This window comes from Hyla sarda, chromosome 6, assembly GCF_029499605.1.
Source record: "Hyla sarda isolate aHylSar1 chromosome 6, aHylSar1.hap1, whole genome shotgun sequence".
Lineage (NCBI taxonomy): Eukaryota > Metazoa > Chordata > Amphibia > Anura > Hylidae > Hyla > Hyla sarda.
Genome location: NC_079194.1, coordinates 57,740,824 through 57,757,720, shown reverse-complemented (window position 1 = coordinate 57,757,720; position 16,897 = coordinate 57,740,824). Strand labels below are relative to the sequence as shown.

The 16,897-nt window shown below is 45.2% G+C and overlaps 1 protein-coding gene across 4 annotated transcripts in view; it reads left to right on the top strand.

The window, feature by feature from the left end:
- Window positions 1-16,897, top strand: part of SREBF2 (sterol regulatory element binding transcription factor 2) — an 80,305-nt gene that overhangs the window by 30,000 nt on the left and 33,408 nt on the right. For all 4 annotated transcript variants that reach the window (XM_056523828.1, XM_056523827.1, XM_056523829.1 and 1 more), the window contains exons 5-9: window positions 9,594-9,815; window positions 11,445-11,559; window positions 13,493-13,674; window positions 14,639-14,831; window positions 14,936-15,120. In XM_056523828.1, coding sequence (XP_056379803.1) covers window positions 9,594-9,815; window positions 11,445-11,559; window positions 13,493-13,674; window positions 14,639-14,831; window positions 14,936-15,120 — 897 coding nt within the window. The remainder of the gene's footprint in view (window positions 1-9,593; window positions 9,816-11,444; window positions 11,560-13,492; window positions 13,675-14,638; window positions 14,832-14,935; window positions 15,121-16,897) is intronic.

The window sequence follows — 16,897 nt, the reverse complement described above, 5'->3', positions numbered from 1 at the left end:
CTAGCTGGTTAGTGTCACTTTTCAGCTTGGCAGCAATACTAGCACTGTATGTGGTTTTCAGCCTCCACATGTAAACAAAATAAATTCTCATTCACTGACTGTGACATTGAAAATGGCGAGGAATTGGAGCACAAGATATCTTAGAAAGTTGCAGCTCTTCATATAATTGTATGCTACACATTAATTTTCCTAATAATAAAAAATGTTGACTAAACCATTAAATGTTAGAATGCTAGGTTACTCAGTGGTAATACCATGTGTTGTGATGTAGCACATCTACTTGTGGTTCCCAGTCCTTTTTTAATACTTGTGCAACTTTAGTCTTTACATTGCTTCACCTCAGTATGCGCATGTTTAGGTTATCCGTTTCCACCTATAGTATAGAATGGAATTAATGATTGATGGGAATGCCTTGAGGTCTTATCATGATGGTATGGGGTCACGGTGATGCACAACTTGCCATTTGCTACACTAGGTTATTTTTTCACTGCAGAGATCCAGATAAGATATTACATCACTTTACATAAAAATCTTCACAAGCAAAGTATGAAAAGTATTTCTATCAGCAGCAACGGCTGCTGACACTATGCGCTGCTAATAGAAATACTTTCCATTAATAGCGCTGCAGGGGTATATGTATATAGAAGTGCTGCGAGGCTACATTATACATGCGCTGGCGGGGGGTATATATTTAATGTGCTGGTGGGGGGGTATATATTTAATGCGGGGGGTAATATCTAATGCGCTGCTGGGGGTTAGATATATATAGGCCATATGTCTGCCCCCCCCTGCAGCGCCATATATCTTGCCCCCACAGCGCTTTTAATATAGATATGGCCTCCTGCTAGTCACAATGTTCATTTTTAAATCTCCCGCTGAGAGCCCTGTATGGCTCCTCAGTACCGGCCATTCAGTGGTCCCCACGGGGGATTTAAAAATGAAAGTTAAAACACACTGATACATCGCAGGGTTGCAGAGCTTGCCACCCGCTCCCCTGCTTAATAACTTCAGATCACATCGGGTCTCAGAAGTGAAACCTGGTGCGATCTATCCCTCAGCCACTGTACTACAACCCCCATCATGGAACAGACTCTGTTCCATGATGGGGGTAGTAGTACAAACACTAATGTACCCTCCCCAGCTGTCTGCAGACTCCTGCAGCTAGGGAATTACTACTCCCATCATGGAAACAAGTCTGTTCCATGATGGGAGTAGTAGGCAGAGATGTTCGACCATACATGAGGGATAACTGGTCTTAACGGAGGAATATTTATTCAGCTGTTATCACCCGTTATTTCATCCGTTATTAAACGTACGTTTTTTACACAGAAAACGGACGTTTAATAACGGGTGAACTTCATAGTGTGAAAGCAGCCTTACAAGGATACCTAATTTATAAAGGTTTTATTTTATTTTACTACTTTAAAAAAAATTCTAACTACATGCACCTAAATTAGTATGTTTTAAATTGTCATCTTCTGACCCCTATAACTTAATTTTTCCATATACGTAGCTATATGAGGGCTCATTTTTTGCGCCATGATCTGAAGCTTTCATTGGTACCATTCTTGTTATGATTAGACTTTTTGATCACTTTTTATACATTTTTTAGGGTATACAAAGTGTCCAAAAATACGCAATTTAGGACTTTGGAATTTTTTTTACGTGTACACCGTTTTTTTTACCCTTTTTTTTTTTTTTTTTTAGGGGACTATTACTTGCAATACTTTGATTGCATACACTGAACAATGCTATGCCATAGCACAGCATTGATCAGTGTTATATGTGCTCGATTGCTCAAGCCTGGATCTCAGGCTTGGAGCAAACAAGCGACGTTCAGACAGCGAGGAGCAAGGTAATGCGCCTCCCACTGTCCTCTCAGCTCTCCGCCGCTGTCCTCTCAGCTTTCCGGGATGCCGCGATTTCACCGCGGTGGTCCTGAACAGACCACTGAGCTAACCGGCAACGGCAATCTCCCGTTTTAGGGGGTTAATACCGGAGTCAATATAAGGGTTAATAAAGGGTTTAACCCCTTGGGGACACGGAGCCCATTATAACCCTAAGGACGGGAGCATTTTTTGCAAATGTGACCACTGTCACTTTAAGCATTAATAAATCTGGGATGCTTTTACTTATAAATTTGATTCCGAGATTGTTTTTTCGTGACATATTCTACTTTATGGTAGTGGTAAATTTTTGTCCATACTTGCATAATTTCTTGGTGAAAAATTCTAAATTTGATGAAAAAATTGAAAATGTTGCATTTTTCTAACTTTGAAGCTCTCTGCTTGTAAGGAAAATAGACATTCCAAATAAATTATATATTTATTCACAAATACAATATGTCTACTTTATATTTGCATCATAAAGTTGACATGTTTTTACTTTTGGAAGACATCAGAGGGCTTCAAAGTTCAGCAGCAATTTTCCAATTTTTCACAAAATTTTCTAAATCTGAATTTTTCAGGGACCAGTTCAGGTTTGAAGTGGATTTGAAGGGCCTTCCTATTAGAAATACCCCCAAAATGACCCCATTATAAAAACCGCACCCCTCAAAGTATACAAAATGACATTAAATAAGTTTGTTAACCCTTTAGGTGTTTCACAGGAATAGCAGCAAAGTGAAGGAGAAAATTCAAAATCTTCATTTTTTACACTCGCATGTTCTTGTAGACCCAGTTTTTTAATTTTTACAAGTGGTAATAGGAGAAAAAGCCTCTAAAAATTTGTAACCCAATTTCTCTCGAGTAAGGAAATACCTCATATTTGTATGTCAAGTGTTCGGCGGGCACAGTAGAGGGCTCAGAAGGGAAGGAGCAACAATGGGATTTTGGAGAGTGAATTTTGCTGAAATGGTTTTTGGGGGGCATGTCACATTCTGCCAGAACAGCAGAAAACCCCACATGACATACCATTTTGGAAACTACACCCCTCAAGGCACGTAACAAAGGGTCCAGTGAGCCTTAACACCACGCAGGTGTTTGACGACTTTTCGTTATAATCGGATGTGTAAATGAAAAAAAAAAAAAATGTTTTCACTAAAGTGCAGTTTCTTCCCCAAATTTACCATTTTTACAAAGGGTTATGGGAGAGAATGCCCCGCAAAATTTGTAACCTCATCTCGTCTGAGTATGGAAATACCCCATGTTAGGACGTAAAATGCTCTGCGGGCGAAATACAATGCTCAGAAGAGGAGGAGCGCCATTGAGCTTTTGGAAAGATAATTCGTTTGGTATGGTAGTCAGGGGCCATGTGCGTTTACAAAGCCCCCTGATGTGCCAGAACAGGGGGCCCCCCACATGTGACCCCATTTTGGAAACTACACCCCTCACAGAATTTAATAAGGGGTGAAGTGAGTATTTACACCCGACTGGCGTTTGAAAGATCTTTGGAACAGTGGACTGTGCAAATGAAAAATACAATTTTTAATTTTCACGGACCACTGTTCCAAAAATCTGTCAGACACGTGGGGCGTAAATACTCACTGTACCCCTTATTACATTACACGAGGGGTGTAGTGTCCAAAATGGGGTCACATGTAGGGGGAGGGGGGGGTTCCATTGTTCTGGCACTATGGGGGCTTTGTAAACTCATGTGGCCTTCAATTCCGGACACATTTTCTCTTCAAAATCCCATTGTAGCGCGCCCGCCGAGCACTTTACATCCACATATGGGGTATGTTCTTACTCAGAGGAAATGGTTTTACAAATTTTGGGGGTCTTTTTTCCTATTTTCCCTTGTGAAAATGAACAATTTAGGGTAACACTAGCATTTTAGTGAAAACATTTTTTTTTTCTTTCATTTTCCCATCCAAATTTAATGAAAATTCGTCAAACACCTGTGGGGTGTAAATGCTCACTATACCCCTTGTTACTTTCCGTGGGGGGTGTAGTTTCCAAAATGGGGTCACATGTGAGTATTTGTTTTTGCGTTTATGTCAGAACCACTGTAAAATCAGCCACCCCAGTGCAAATCACCAATTTAAGCCTCAAATGTACATGGTGCGCTCTCACTCCTGAGCCTTGTTGTGCATCCGCAGAGCGTTTTACGCCCACATATGGGGTATTTCCGTACTCAGGAGAAATTGCGTTACTAATTTTGGGGGGCTTTTTTTTTCCTTTTACTGCTTGTGAAAATAAAAAGTTTGGGTCAACACCAGCATGTTAGTGTAAACATTTTTTTTTTTTTTACACTAACAGGCTGGTGTAGCCCCCAACTTTCCTTTTCATAAGGGGTAAAAGGAGAAAAAGCCCCCCAAAATTTGTAGTGCAATTTCTTCCGATTACGGAAATACCCCATATGTGGCCCTAAACTGTTTCCTTGAAATACGACAGGGCTCTGAAGTGAGAGAGCGCCATGCACATTTGAGGACTAAATTAGGAATTGCATAGGGGTGGACATAGGGGTATTCTACGCCAGTGATTCCCAAACAGGGTGCCTCCAGCTGTTGCTTAACTCCTAGCATGCCTGGACAGTCAGTGGCTGTCCAGAAATGCTGGGAGTTGTTTTGCAACAGCTGGTGGCTCCGTTTTGGAAACACTGACGTACAATACATTTTTCATTTTTATTGGGGGGGGGGGGGACAGTGTAAGGGGGTGTATATGTAGTGTTTTACTCTTTATTATGTGTTAGTGTAATGTAGTGTTTTAGGGTACATTCGCACTGGCGTGTTACGGTGAGTTTCCCGCTAGACCAAACTTGCCGCAGTTTGCCGCAGACCAAACTTGAAGCAGGAAACTTACTGTAAACCTGCCCATGTGAATGTACCCTGTACATTCACATGGGGGGACAAACCTCCAGCTGTTTCAAAACCACAACTCCCAGCATGCACTGACAGTACATGCTGGGAGTTGTAGTTTTGCAACAGCTGGAGGCACACTGGTTGGAAAACCTTCAGTTAGGTTCTGTTACCGAACAGTATTTTCCAACCAGTGTGCCTCCAGCTGTTGCAAAACTACAACTCCCAGCATGTACTAATCGCCAAAGGGCATGCTGGGAAATGTAGTTATGCAACAGCTGGAGGTTACGCAACTACAACTTCCAGTATGGTGAGACAGCTGTTTGCTGTTTGAGCATGCTGGGATTTGCAGTTTTGCAACATCTGGAGGGCTACAGTTTATAGACCACTGCACAGTGATTTCCAAACTGTGACCCTCCAGATGTTGCAAAACTACAAATCCCAGCATGCCCAGACAGCAAAGAGCTGTTTGAGCATGCTAGGAGTTGTAATTTTGCAAGATCTGGAGGGATACAGTTTAGAGACCACTATATAGTGGTTTCAAACTGCAGCCCTCCAGCTGTTGCAAAACTACATATTCCAGCATGCCCAAACAGCTGTCTGGGCATGCTGGGAGTTGTAGTTTTTCAACATCTGGAGGGCTACAGTCTCAGACCGTAGCCCTCCAGATGTTGCTAGGCAACTTACCGGTTTCCGTAGGATCCAGGGAGCCGTCTTCTTCTGCCGCACGCTGCCCACGCAGATCTCCGTCGCTGCCCGCCGATGACGCCCGCAGCCTCCCGAGGGATATGTGGACCTTCGGCGTTCGGTCCTCGTCGTTTCACCGTCCTGCCCCGCCTATTGTGGGTGGGCAGGACGGGGAAAACGAAAGTAAACCCCTCCTCCCCCGATCTGCTATTGGTGGTCGCGTCTAGACCACCAATAACAGGGATAGGAGGGGTGGCACCCCTGCCACCTCACTCCTATCGCTTCAGGGGGATCGTAGTTGTCTTAGACAACCGCGATCCCCCTTCTATTCCGGGTCACCATAGACCCGTAATGACCCGGAATCGGCGCACATCACAAGTGTGAATTCACTTAAGATTTGCGCCGATCGTCGACATGGGGGGGGTCTAATGACCCCCTGGGCATTTGCACGGGGTGCCTGCTGATAGATATCAGCAGTCACTCCGGTCCCCGCCCGGCGCGTGGCGGGGACCGAAATTCCCACGGGCGTATGGATACGCCCTTCGTCCTTAAGTACCAGGACGCAAGGGCGTATGCATACGCCCTTCGTCCCCAACAGGTTAATACTGGACATCAGCCCGATCGGCGATGTCCTCTACTAGCCGCCGGTCCTGGTTGCTGATGGAAACCGGGACCCACCAGGTATGATGCGCGCTCACCTGCTGAGCATGCATGAGTCATACACTGAAAGCCTGCAGTGGACATAAATATACGTCCATTTACGGAAAGGGGTTAAATGTAGGTTCTTATATTATAGGTTATTGATACTAGATTAATGGGGATAGAATGTTGATCCACGGATTTATTCTGATGCTATATTGCAGTCGGGAAGGAATTTTTCTCTGTCATGGGGCAGTTGGCATTAGCATCCTTTTTTTTTTTTTTTTTTTTTTTTTTTTTTTTCTTTGCCTTTCTCTGGATCAAAACAGTAGGGTTCTAGGTTAAACTCTATGGCCTCTTGTCTTTTTTCAACCTTACAAACTATACGTGCACATAAGGAATAGAAAGTGTTCAAGTTACTGTGCATGATAGTGTGCAGGCGGCACAGCATTAATATCTGTTGGAGTGTGTAAGGGGCCCTCCCAACTCTACTCTAGCAAATATTGTTCGGAGGAAAAGGATCAGGCCATTAAATTTCAGGGTCTGATCCTTTGTTCTACTTGTAGGTAATAGGGATGTCCCGATACCAGTTTTTTAAGACAGAGTACGAGTACCAATACTTTAATTCTAGTACTTGCCGATACCAATTACGAGTACTTTTATTTTAAAAGGGAATCTGACACCAGGGTGACGCGGTTTCTTGCGCTGTTTACCGTATGATATGTGGGTCCTTGTTGTGTACAATGGAGGCGGCTGCTGTAATATGAGCCAAGATTCCTCTCTACTCCATTGGACAGAACAGGGAATTTGCATTGGCGGTGAGACCTATGACCACATGGTGAGCAGCTGTAGAAACCGGGTCACCAACACTATCTACCTATAAATTAAAGTTAGTGCAGGTGACTCTGCTGTAAGATTGTCTTTAATAGTAGGGAGTATCCCCTTGCAGACATTAGCAGCAGCCCCTTGACAGTCATAAGTAGCAGCCCCCCTTGTAAACAGCTCCCCCCCTTTGTAGACATTAGTAGCAGTCCACCTGTAAACCACAGCCCCCCTTTAGACAGTGGGCCCCCCGTTTGGACAGCAGCAGCAGGGCCCCCCATTTGGACAGCAGCTGTGCGCCCAAGTTGGACAGCAGCAGCAGGGCCCCCCGTTTAGACAGCAGCAGCAGGACCCCCCCCCCCCCCAGTTTAGACAGCAGCCCCCCTGTAGACAGCAGGGTCCCCCTTTAGACAGCAGCAGGCCCCCATGTAGACATTAGTAGAAGCCCCCCTCCTTTCAGACAGCTCACCTGTTGCTGTCCTCTGTCGGGTGCTGCCGCTCCACTGCCCTGTTCTCCCGTCCACATCATGGCGTCCTATGGAGGAGCATGTGACATATACGTCACTCTGCTTCCTCCGTAGTGTTACGCTGGGTGCAGGGGAGGAGGCGGACTGACGTGTGTGTCACATGCTCCTCCATGGAACACTATGATGCGGACGGGAGGATGGGAGAACGGGGCAGCGGAGCGGCAGCAGGTATCGGACATGTTATCGGGGCATTAAATGAGTCCCCGATACCATGCAAATGGCTAGTATCGGTATCGGGACATCCCTAGTAGGTAAGGTGGCATAAATGTCTGAAGGTGGCTTATGCCGCTCTCTCTATTCCCGGCCTAGCCAAGTATTTTATTGGTGAGGGGCTGACTACTGGGACCCCCGTCCTCTACTGATCACCAGATCGGGGTTCCTTTGTCCCCCTAGTGAATTAAAGGAGAAGTCCCATTCCTTGAAATGCAGAAAAAACATATCCACTACCCACAGGGGTCCCCCGCGATCTCTTGTATGGAGCCAGAGCGGCGCATCAGGACTTCGGCCCGAAGCAGGTGCCGCCATGTTCCCTCCGTATATCTCTATGGGAGAGCAAAAGATAGCAGAATGGCTCTCCAATAGAGATATACGGAGGGTGTGTGGTGCCCCCCCGCTTAGGGCAGGTATCTCGATGCGCCGCTCTGGGGAAGAGACAGGGCTCCGTACAGGAGATCATGGGGGCTACAGTCGTTGGACCCCCCGTGATCTAAAACGTATCTCTTATCCTGTGAATAGGGGATATGTTTTTCTGTACTTCAAGGCATGTGACTTCCTTTTCAAGGGGCAGCACACATGCTCTGACTCTGCTCCATTCACTCTCTTTGCGAGCTTAGCTATCTTTGAAAGTCCCATAGTGAATGAATTTATCAGGGACTGCACCATGCACTCAGGATATAAGGAACCATGTGGTCAGGCCTCAGTCATCAAAGATTTTAACTTTAATTATTTGAAAAAGACCAATGCACAGATATATTAGAGGTTTTAAATACACTAAAAAGCAGGGTCAATATTTGTCCTATGTAACTTGACTTACATCAATCGGCATAACTATGGAGACACACTTTTAAGATGCCATTAGTCCCAGTGTGTATCCTCTTATCTCGCACTGAATGATGTTTCTGTTTTTTATTTTGCATATTCAATATAAGTAAATAACAAAATATCCCTGCACATTTTTCCTGTGCTATTTTTTTCTACTAGAGCAAAGAATTAGAGCTGTTGCATTCTACCATTTGGGACACTTGAAACATCAAAAGTTAAATGGGAACTCCGCCCCTAGACCTCTTATCCCCTATCTAAAGGTTGGGGATAAGATGTCGATCTCTGTGCAGCACCCAGCGTTTAGAATTCTGGGTGCAGGCGGCGGGGATCGTGATGTCATGGCCACGCCCCTTGTGATGTCACACCACGCCCCTCAATGCAAGTCTATAGGAGGGGGCGTGACGGTCAAAATGACAAAATGTTCGGGAAGGGGGCGTGTTGACCACCGCACGAAGTGGCGGCTGACACGCCCCTCAATACAACTCTGGCAGAGCTGGAGCGCTGCCTTTGGCAATCTCCGGCTCTGCCATAGCGCTGTATTGAGGGGGCGTGTCGTGCCGCCGCTTCGTGCGGTGGTCGACACTTGCTATCTTGCCAGCGAGCCGGCGCCCCATACAGTAAATCGCGGGGGGGCCCCCGTGGCCGGACCCCCTGCGATCTGAAACTTATCCCCTATCCTTAGGACTACTCCTTTAAACAGATTTGTATATTACTTCTATTTAAAAAAATCTTAAAAATTATCAGCTGCCGAAGTTGAGTTGTTCATTTCTGTCTCTGCTGACATCTCTGCTTGTCTTGGGAACTGCACAGAGTAGAAGAGGTTTGCTATGGGGATTTGCTTCTACTCTGGACAGTTCCCGAGACAGGTGTCATCAGAGAGCACTTAGACAGAAAAGAACAACTCAACTTCAGCAGCTCATAAGTACTGAAAGGATTAAGATTTTTTAATAGAAGTCATTTACAAATCTGTTTAACTTTCTGGAGCCAGTTGATATGTTTTTTTTCCTGGATAACCCCTTTAAGTCAGAGCCAGAACTAGGGAAGAGAACACAGCTACAATTTATTGTCTAGAAGTTTCCCATTTCCTTTCTTGCTGACTAAAAGTCATAATCTAACAATATGCCTTCCTTCTGTTTTAGACATTGGTTGGAGGTGGTGGAACTATTCTGACAACTATGCCAGTCATGATGGGACAAGAAAAGATGCCTATAAAGCAGGTGCCTGGCAATGTGAAACAGCCAGAGGTGCCCAAGGAGGGTGAAAGGAGAACAACACATAACATAATCGAGAAAAGGTATCGCTCATCCATCAATGATAAAATCATTGAACTGAAGGACTTGGTTATGGGAACGGATGCCAAGGTGGGTGTCACATTTTAAAGGTTTTATTTGTTTTGTTTGCTTTTTTTTTTTTTATAAATAAGATTTTTAGATCTATCTTTGATAGGAAGACATTATATATAAAATATACCGTATATACTCGAGTATAAGCCGACTCGAGTATAAGCCTAGGGTGGGAAATACATCATCCCCCCCCCTGTCATCATTCAGACCCGTCATTAACATCCTCATCATCATCACCGCCTGTCATCATCCAGACCCTCATCATCATCACCTGTCATCATCCCCTTGTCATCATCCCACACATCCCCCCCCTTCATCATCCCCTTGTCATGATCCCCACCCCCCTTCATCATCCCCTTGTCATCATCCCCACCCCCCTTCATCATCCCCTTGTCATCATCCCCACCCTCCTTCATCATCCCACACCCCCTCTTCATCATCCTCTTATCATCCCACACCCCCCTTCATCATCCCACACCCCCCCTTCATCATCCTCTTGTCATCATCCCACACCCCCCCTTCATCATCCTCTTCTCATCATCCGCCCTCAGTGGTCTTCATCCTGCGGACCTCCAGAGGTTTCAAAACTACAACTCCCAGCAAGCCTGGGCAGCCATCGGCTGTCCGGGCTTGCTGGGAGTTGTAGTTTTGAAACCTCCGGAGGTCCGCAGGTTGAAGACCACTGCGGCCTTCGACATCATCCAGCCCCCTCTCACCCTCCTTTAGTTATGTACAGTACTCACCTCCGCTCGGCGCTGGTCCGGTCCTGCAGGGCTGTCCGGAGAGGAGGTGGTCCGGTGGGATAGTGGTTCCCGGCTGCTATCTTCACCGGGGGCGCCTCTTCTCCGCGCTTCCGGCCCGGAATAGAGGCGTTGCTTTGACAATGACGCAGAAGTACGTTGGCAATGAACGTACCTCTGCGTCGTTGTCAAGGCAACGTGACTATTCTGGGGCCGGGCCCGAAGCGCTTAGAAGAGGCCTCCCCGGTGAAGATAGCAGCCCGGAACCACTATCCCACCGGACCACCTCCTCTCCGGACAGTCCTGCAGCACCGGACCAGCGCCAAGCGGAGGTGAGTACTGTACAGAACTAAAGGGGGGTGAGAGGGGGCTGGATGATGTCGAAGGCCGCAGTGGTCTTCAACCTGCGGACCTCCGGAGGTTTCAAAACTACAACTCCGCAGGTTGAAGACCACTGCGGGTGGAGAGTTCACTCGAGTATAAGCCGAGGGGGGTGTTTTCATCACGAAAAATCGTATAAATATATATATATATATAAATTATATATCATTTTTTTTCCAATAGTTGTTCAGTATCTTTTTTTTTCATTTTTTATCATAAATTTCAGCAGTGTTACTTCATCTTACATTATGTGAGAACTAATAAAATGGAATTTATCTGCGCATTTGTGTAGCCTGCTGATAGGTACAGCAATGTGTGTATTATGGCATGGTGTTTTTTTTTTTTTTTTTTTAAATCATTGGCTGTCCGGGCATGCTGGGAGTTGTAGTTTTGCAACAGCTGAAGGCACCCTGGCTGAGAAACGTTGATCTAGATGGGGCAATTACTAGATAATGCAATGTTCAACAAGTGGGTTAGTAAGCTTAATAAACATGCATGTTTTATATAAAAGTGTGTTATTTTACAGATGCACAAGTCGGGGGTCTTAAAGAAAGCCATAGACTACATAAAATACTTGCAACAATCCAACCAGAAACTTCGGCAAGAAAATATGGCCCTCAAGCTGGCCAATCAGAAGAACAGTAAGCTATATTATGTTCATATGCAGCATTTGTGCAGGTCGCGCAGCTTTGTTATTTCAATTAATAAGGTATCCTGGTCTTAAGCCTTTCACCTATTCACTGGATAGGCGAAAGGCTGGATATCTGGCCATAAATGCTAGATAGATGGTGTTCTGATTAATGGGACCATCACCACCAATTTCCATTGACTTTGAATGAAGCGGGTGCATGCTGAACTACCACCTTATTCCAACTCCTACATGCTTCAGCTTGCGGTTGAGGTAACAAGGGTTATCTGTTTGGTCATCAATGGGGAAACCATTTGTCTGATCTAACCTATGTAGCATTTATCACCTGTCAATTGGACGGATAAAAATAGTTTAGCCCAGAAGACCCTTCTGCAGGTTAGAAACAAACTGTTCTCACTATTGTATTGAAATGGTTTACAAGTGCTAGATTGTTTTCACACAGAACAGGGTTGATTGTGACTTCAGGATCTCACAGAAAATAAAGTAGCCAGGCATACAGCATACCAGTTCCTTATTTGAGTCTATATTTCAGAGGGAAATGTTTCACCTATATACCTACATATATGTCATATGTTCCTGATGCTTCCCTGGAATGTGCCCATTGATCAAATGGTAAAATGCTTGTTTATCATTCATTACAACTTTTATGCCTCATAAAAATTATCCGCTGCTGTCAACAATGTAAAGTGGCTTGTAAAAGCAATCTTATCAGCGATCAGATCAAATCCCTCATGATCATTGAAACATGGAAATGCATGCTTAGATGACATGTTGTAGACAGTATCTATAGATGATTAAAGTGTAATCTAGCCCTGATAAGATACTTTACAGTCTGCTATCAGCTTTGTTGCGCTGTTCGGCTGTAAAATTACATCTCGACAAATCTGCTGAATAAGTTATTTGTATTAGAATTTTACCATGCAAGTCGTTCTTTTCTGCTGTTAGTTTCCAAACAGGTTTTTTGTTTTGGAAGATTTGGATAAATACCCCTATAAACCCCTTCCTTACCCTTGACGTGTCTGTATGTCATAGGGCAGGGGAGGGAGTACGAGCTATGGAGTCGGGTCTGCGCTGTAACTGGCAGATACTTTCTGCGATCAGCAGCTGACATCTGCCAGGAATGACTGACATCAGAGATCCTGTTGATGTCTGTCGTTTACTTGTTTAAACGCCGCAAACAATAGCAATCTTGGCGTTTAAATGTTAAAACCTGGTAATCCCGGGTGTTTAGTTGCCCTTTCGGTGCTAGCGGGTTGCTGGAAAAGCCCAAGGCCTTACCTGTGTATCCCCGTCTCAGAGGCAGCGCCTGGCATTAAATGCCGGGGGCTGCACCAAGATTGCGGGGGTCCTCAGCTGTGGGACCCCTGCAATCATACATCTTATCCCCTATCCTTTGTATAGGGGATAAAATGTATAAAGCCAGAATACCCCTTTTTAAGTACGTTTTGTGAACCTATAATACATTATATCACAAAATAAAGTGCGCCAATGAAAAGTAAAACTTGTCCCATAAAAAAAAGACCTATTACAAATCTCAATGCAAAAATAAAGGTTATAGGTCTTAGAAAGTGAGGAAGAAGAAAATGTGAGTCACAAATCAAAATGTGATGGTCATGAAGGGGTTAATGGTCTATTTATGGGATTTCTCCATTTTTTTTTTTTTTTTACTTTAATAGCAAATTTGTGGAGGTTATATATACTGAAATACACAATCTACAGTTTATATACAGAAGTGCAGACACTCAAAATAAATTCTCCAGTTAAGCAAAACATGTGGTAAAGCTGGACTTTTGCTATTTCCTGTGCTCCTTTTGCTTGTATATATTTTGTCTCAGATTGTCGGTCACTAAACAGTCGGAGGTATGCAAAGATTCCTGTGTTCTTGTTGCTGTTTGTGACCCAGTGTTGTTTTTTCTTTTTTACAGAATATCTGAAGGGCATTGATCTGAGCAGCCTGGTGGACACCAGCATGGAAATGAAGATGGATGAATTCAACCAAAATATTCTGATGATGTCTCCACCGGCATCGGACTCTGGATCTCCTGCTGTCTACTCTCCTTATTCTGTGGATTCAGAGCCAGGGAGTCCTTTGCTAGATGATGAAAAGGTGAATTCCTGTGTTAACCTCTTTAGGACACAAGATGTACCTGTACACCTTGTCCTGCCTTGTATTTGGCGCACCTGGACATACATGTATGTCCTAAGTTCCATCTGTACTCCTGCACTCGCATCATAGACCATGGGACACCCCCCTGTAATGGCAGACTTCAGCGAGCATGCTGATGGGCATACAGAGACTGTAGTAGCCCTTCTGCTCCACAGGAGGTTTCTGTCCTCCCTGAGCTCGCCTTAGGACACCTGCGTTTCGGTTTGACAGGCGTACCGCCCTAGGCAAACTCCCCACCTGCGGCCACCCGCTGCGCGATCACAGAGGTCCGATGAGTCAAGATGGCACCCGCAGGTCTCCTCACATGTCTCTAGGGCTGCTCTGGCAATGCTCTATGGTCTGCTTTCTGGCAGACCATAGAAGTAGATTGCAGATCACACTGATCAATGCAGTATTAGCAATCAAAAGATTGCAATAAATAGTCCCTTGTGGGGGGAAAAAAGTTTTAATACAAGTGAATAAGCCCCATCTCAAATAAAAAATCTTTTTTCTCTTTACTCCTTTTACAAATAAAATAAAGTTTAAAAAATTACTTAATCGACATATTTGGTATCACCAACATACAAATAAAAGTTAAATTGCAAATCGAATTTAGTTGTAGTTTCGCTAAGCCAGTGTTTCCCAACCAGTCTCCCTTCAGCTGTTGCAAAACTACAATTCCTAGCATGCCCGGACAGCCTTTGGCTGTCCGGGCATGCTGGGAGTTGTAGTTTTGCAACAGCTGGAGGCACACCGGTTGGGAAACACTGGGCTAAGCTGTAGTCGGCTGGCATTGAGCAGAACTGTGGAGACTCTTTGGGTTGTAATGTGGCTGTAATTCAATATACATAACTTTCTTTAGTGTAGAAGATATGTGAACTGTCCAGAGCTACATTGACTTACCAAAGTCCTGTTTGTTTTTAAGGTGAAGGATGAGCCTGACTCTCCAACAGGACTTGGGATGATGGATCGCTCTAGGATGCTTCTCTGTGCAATGACATTCCTTTGCTTAACATTTAACCCTTTAACATCTCTGCTGCATTCAGAAAGTGACCAACATTCAGAAAGAACTGTACAGCATGGGACAAGTAGAACTATGCTGGGTATTGAAGTTTCAGGTAAAGTGCAACCCCTTTATGGCACAGCCTAAGGGCATATTCGCACAACGGAAATTCCGAACAAGACTCTAATATTGAAAGTCAAATTTTTACCTAAAATGCAGGTCTTTCTGGTAGCTGGCTCGACTGGCTTATCCCTACATTGATTCTATGGCTTGTGAATGGGGTGATCGTCCTCAGTGTTTTTATGAAGCTGCTGATCCATGGAGAGCCAGTGACACGGCTACACTCGCGTTCTTCCGTAAAGTTCTGGAGGCATCGCAAACAGGCTGACTTGGATCTTACTAGGGTAACTTGTTTTAATCTTTTTATTTTTTATTTTCTTGGTGTTACATATGTGCACGTCATCCATTGTCTTGTGTTTTTTTTCCCCAAGCAACAATATGTGGCATTTACTTTAGGAACTGATGTGTCTACATTGTTCACTATGTATTTACTGCTAGGGATCTAAGGGTTTGTTCACACGGATTTTCGTGTAGATTTTGGGACATATTTGATGCCGAAATCTATGTAAAAACTGCCAGTGCTTCTTAAGCAGCACAGATATTTTTTTTTTCTGCACAGATCTGAAATCTGTGGTTCAGGAAAAATATAGAGAGGGATAAAACACAGAAACAGCGCTACAATAGTACGGTTATTCCGAGGAGGTGGGCATAGAACATAAGGAAACAAACGTTTTATGCTCACCTTTTTGTGTTGTGCGGGCAGGCACAACACTGATATGCGCTTTCAATATGCGAGAGAGTCGGGAGGCAGCTGGCCGTCGGTCCCACTGAGCAAGTGGTGGGGTGCAGATTAGGGATCGATCGATATTGTTTTTTTGGGGCCGATACCGATAATCAGTGCAGGTTAGGGCTGATAGCCGATAACTTATACCGATATTCCAGTATAAGTTATCGGCTATTTAACCTCTGCGACACCGCTGCAGATCATTGATTTAAAGCGGGCGCTTTAAATCAATGATCTGCAGTGGCTTTTGCGGGGCCATAGGCCGACGCCGCCACCCGCTTCTCTCCCCCTACCTGTCAGGGTGGTCCGAGCCATCCATCGTTCCTGTAGTGTCCGGGGACGTTCCGGGTGAAGAGTGAACCGGTCCGGGCTGTCCTTCTCCGGCGGTCATCTTCTCCACTCCGGACAGGCTCCGGCCTAGTACGCTGCATAGACGCCGCTGCGCAGTGACGCCCGTGCGCAGCGACGCACCTGACGTCACGGCGTAGCGGCGTCTATGCAGCGTACTAGGCCAGAGCCTGCCCGGAGTGGAGAAGATGACCGCCGGAGAAGAAAGACAGCCCGGACCGGTTCACTCTTCACCCGGAACGCCCCCGGACACTACAGGAACGATGGATGGATGGCCCGGACCACCCCCATTACGGGTAAGTTGAATTTTTTTATTGACTCGGAGGGTGGGGGAGGGGCCCGACCGATATAGCTGTATGGGCAAAAATCCATACCGGTATACCGCACAGCATCCCGGTGGGGGGTGCGACGCGGTGCGGCGGGTCGGGGGGGGGGTGGTGGTCGCGGTGCGGTGGGGGCGGTGCGGGGGGCGAGGCATTATCGGCTTATCGGCAAGGTAATTGCCGATACCGATAATGCCCAAAATCGTGATTGTTGGCCGATAATATCGGCCATACCGATAATCGGTCGATCCCTAATAAATACATTTTTTCCGGCGTAAAAGACGACTTTTTATCGGTCGATCCCTAGTGCAGATGTTCTGGAGCAGACAATGGTTAACCTGGCAGGGTTATCCAGATGTCTGGGCAAAAATTTGATGGCTTGAATGGCACACAACAGAGGAGTCACAGTAATGTGGTGATGAAAACGGCTTTATTAGGTGTATAACAACGTGTTTTGAAGGTACAATTTTCTTTGTCAGGTTCATTACATACTGTACACAATAACTTCATTTTATACATCTGAGAATAAAAAAAAAAAATGGTAGGAGTGATGTCACCTGGCTCAGGGGTCTGCTGGTGGGCCATTTGTTTAGTGGGACATAGTGTTCAGATTTAACATCAAAGAAAAATCCCCATTGATTTCAATGGGCCATATGTAGCCTATGG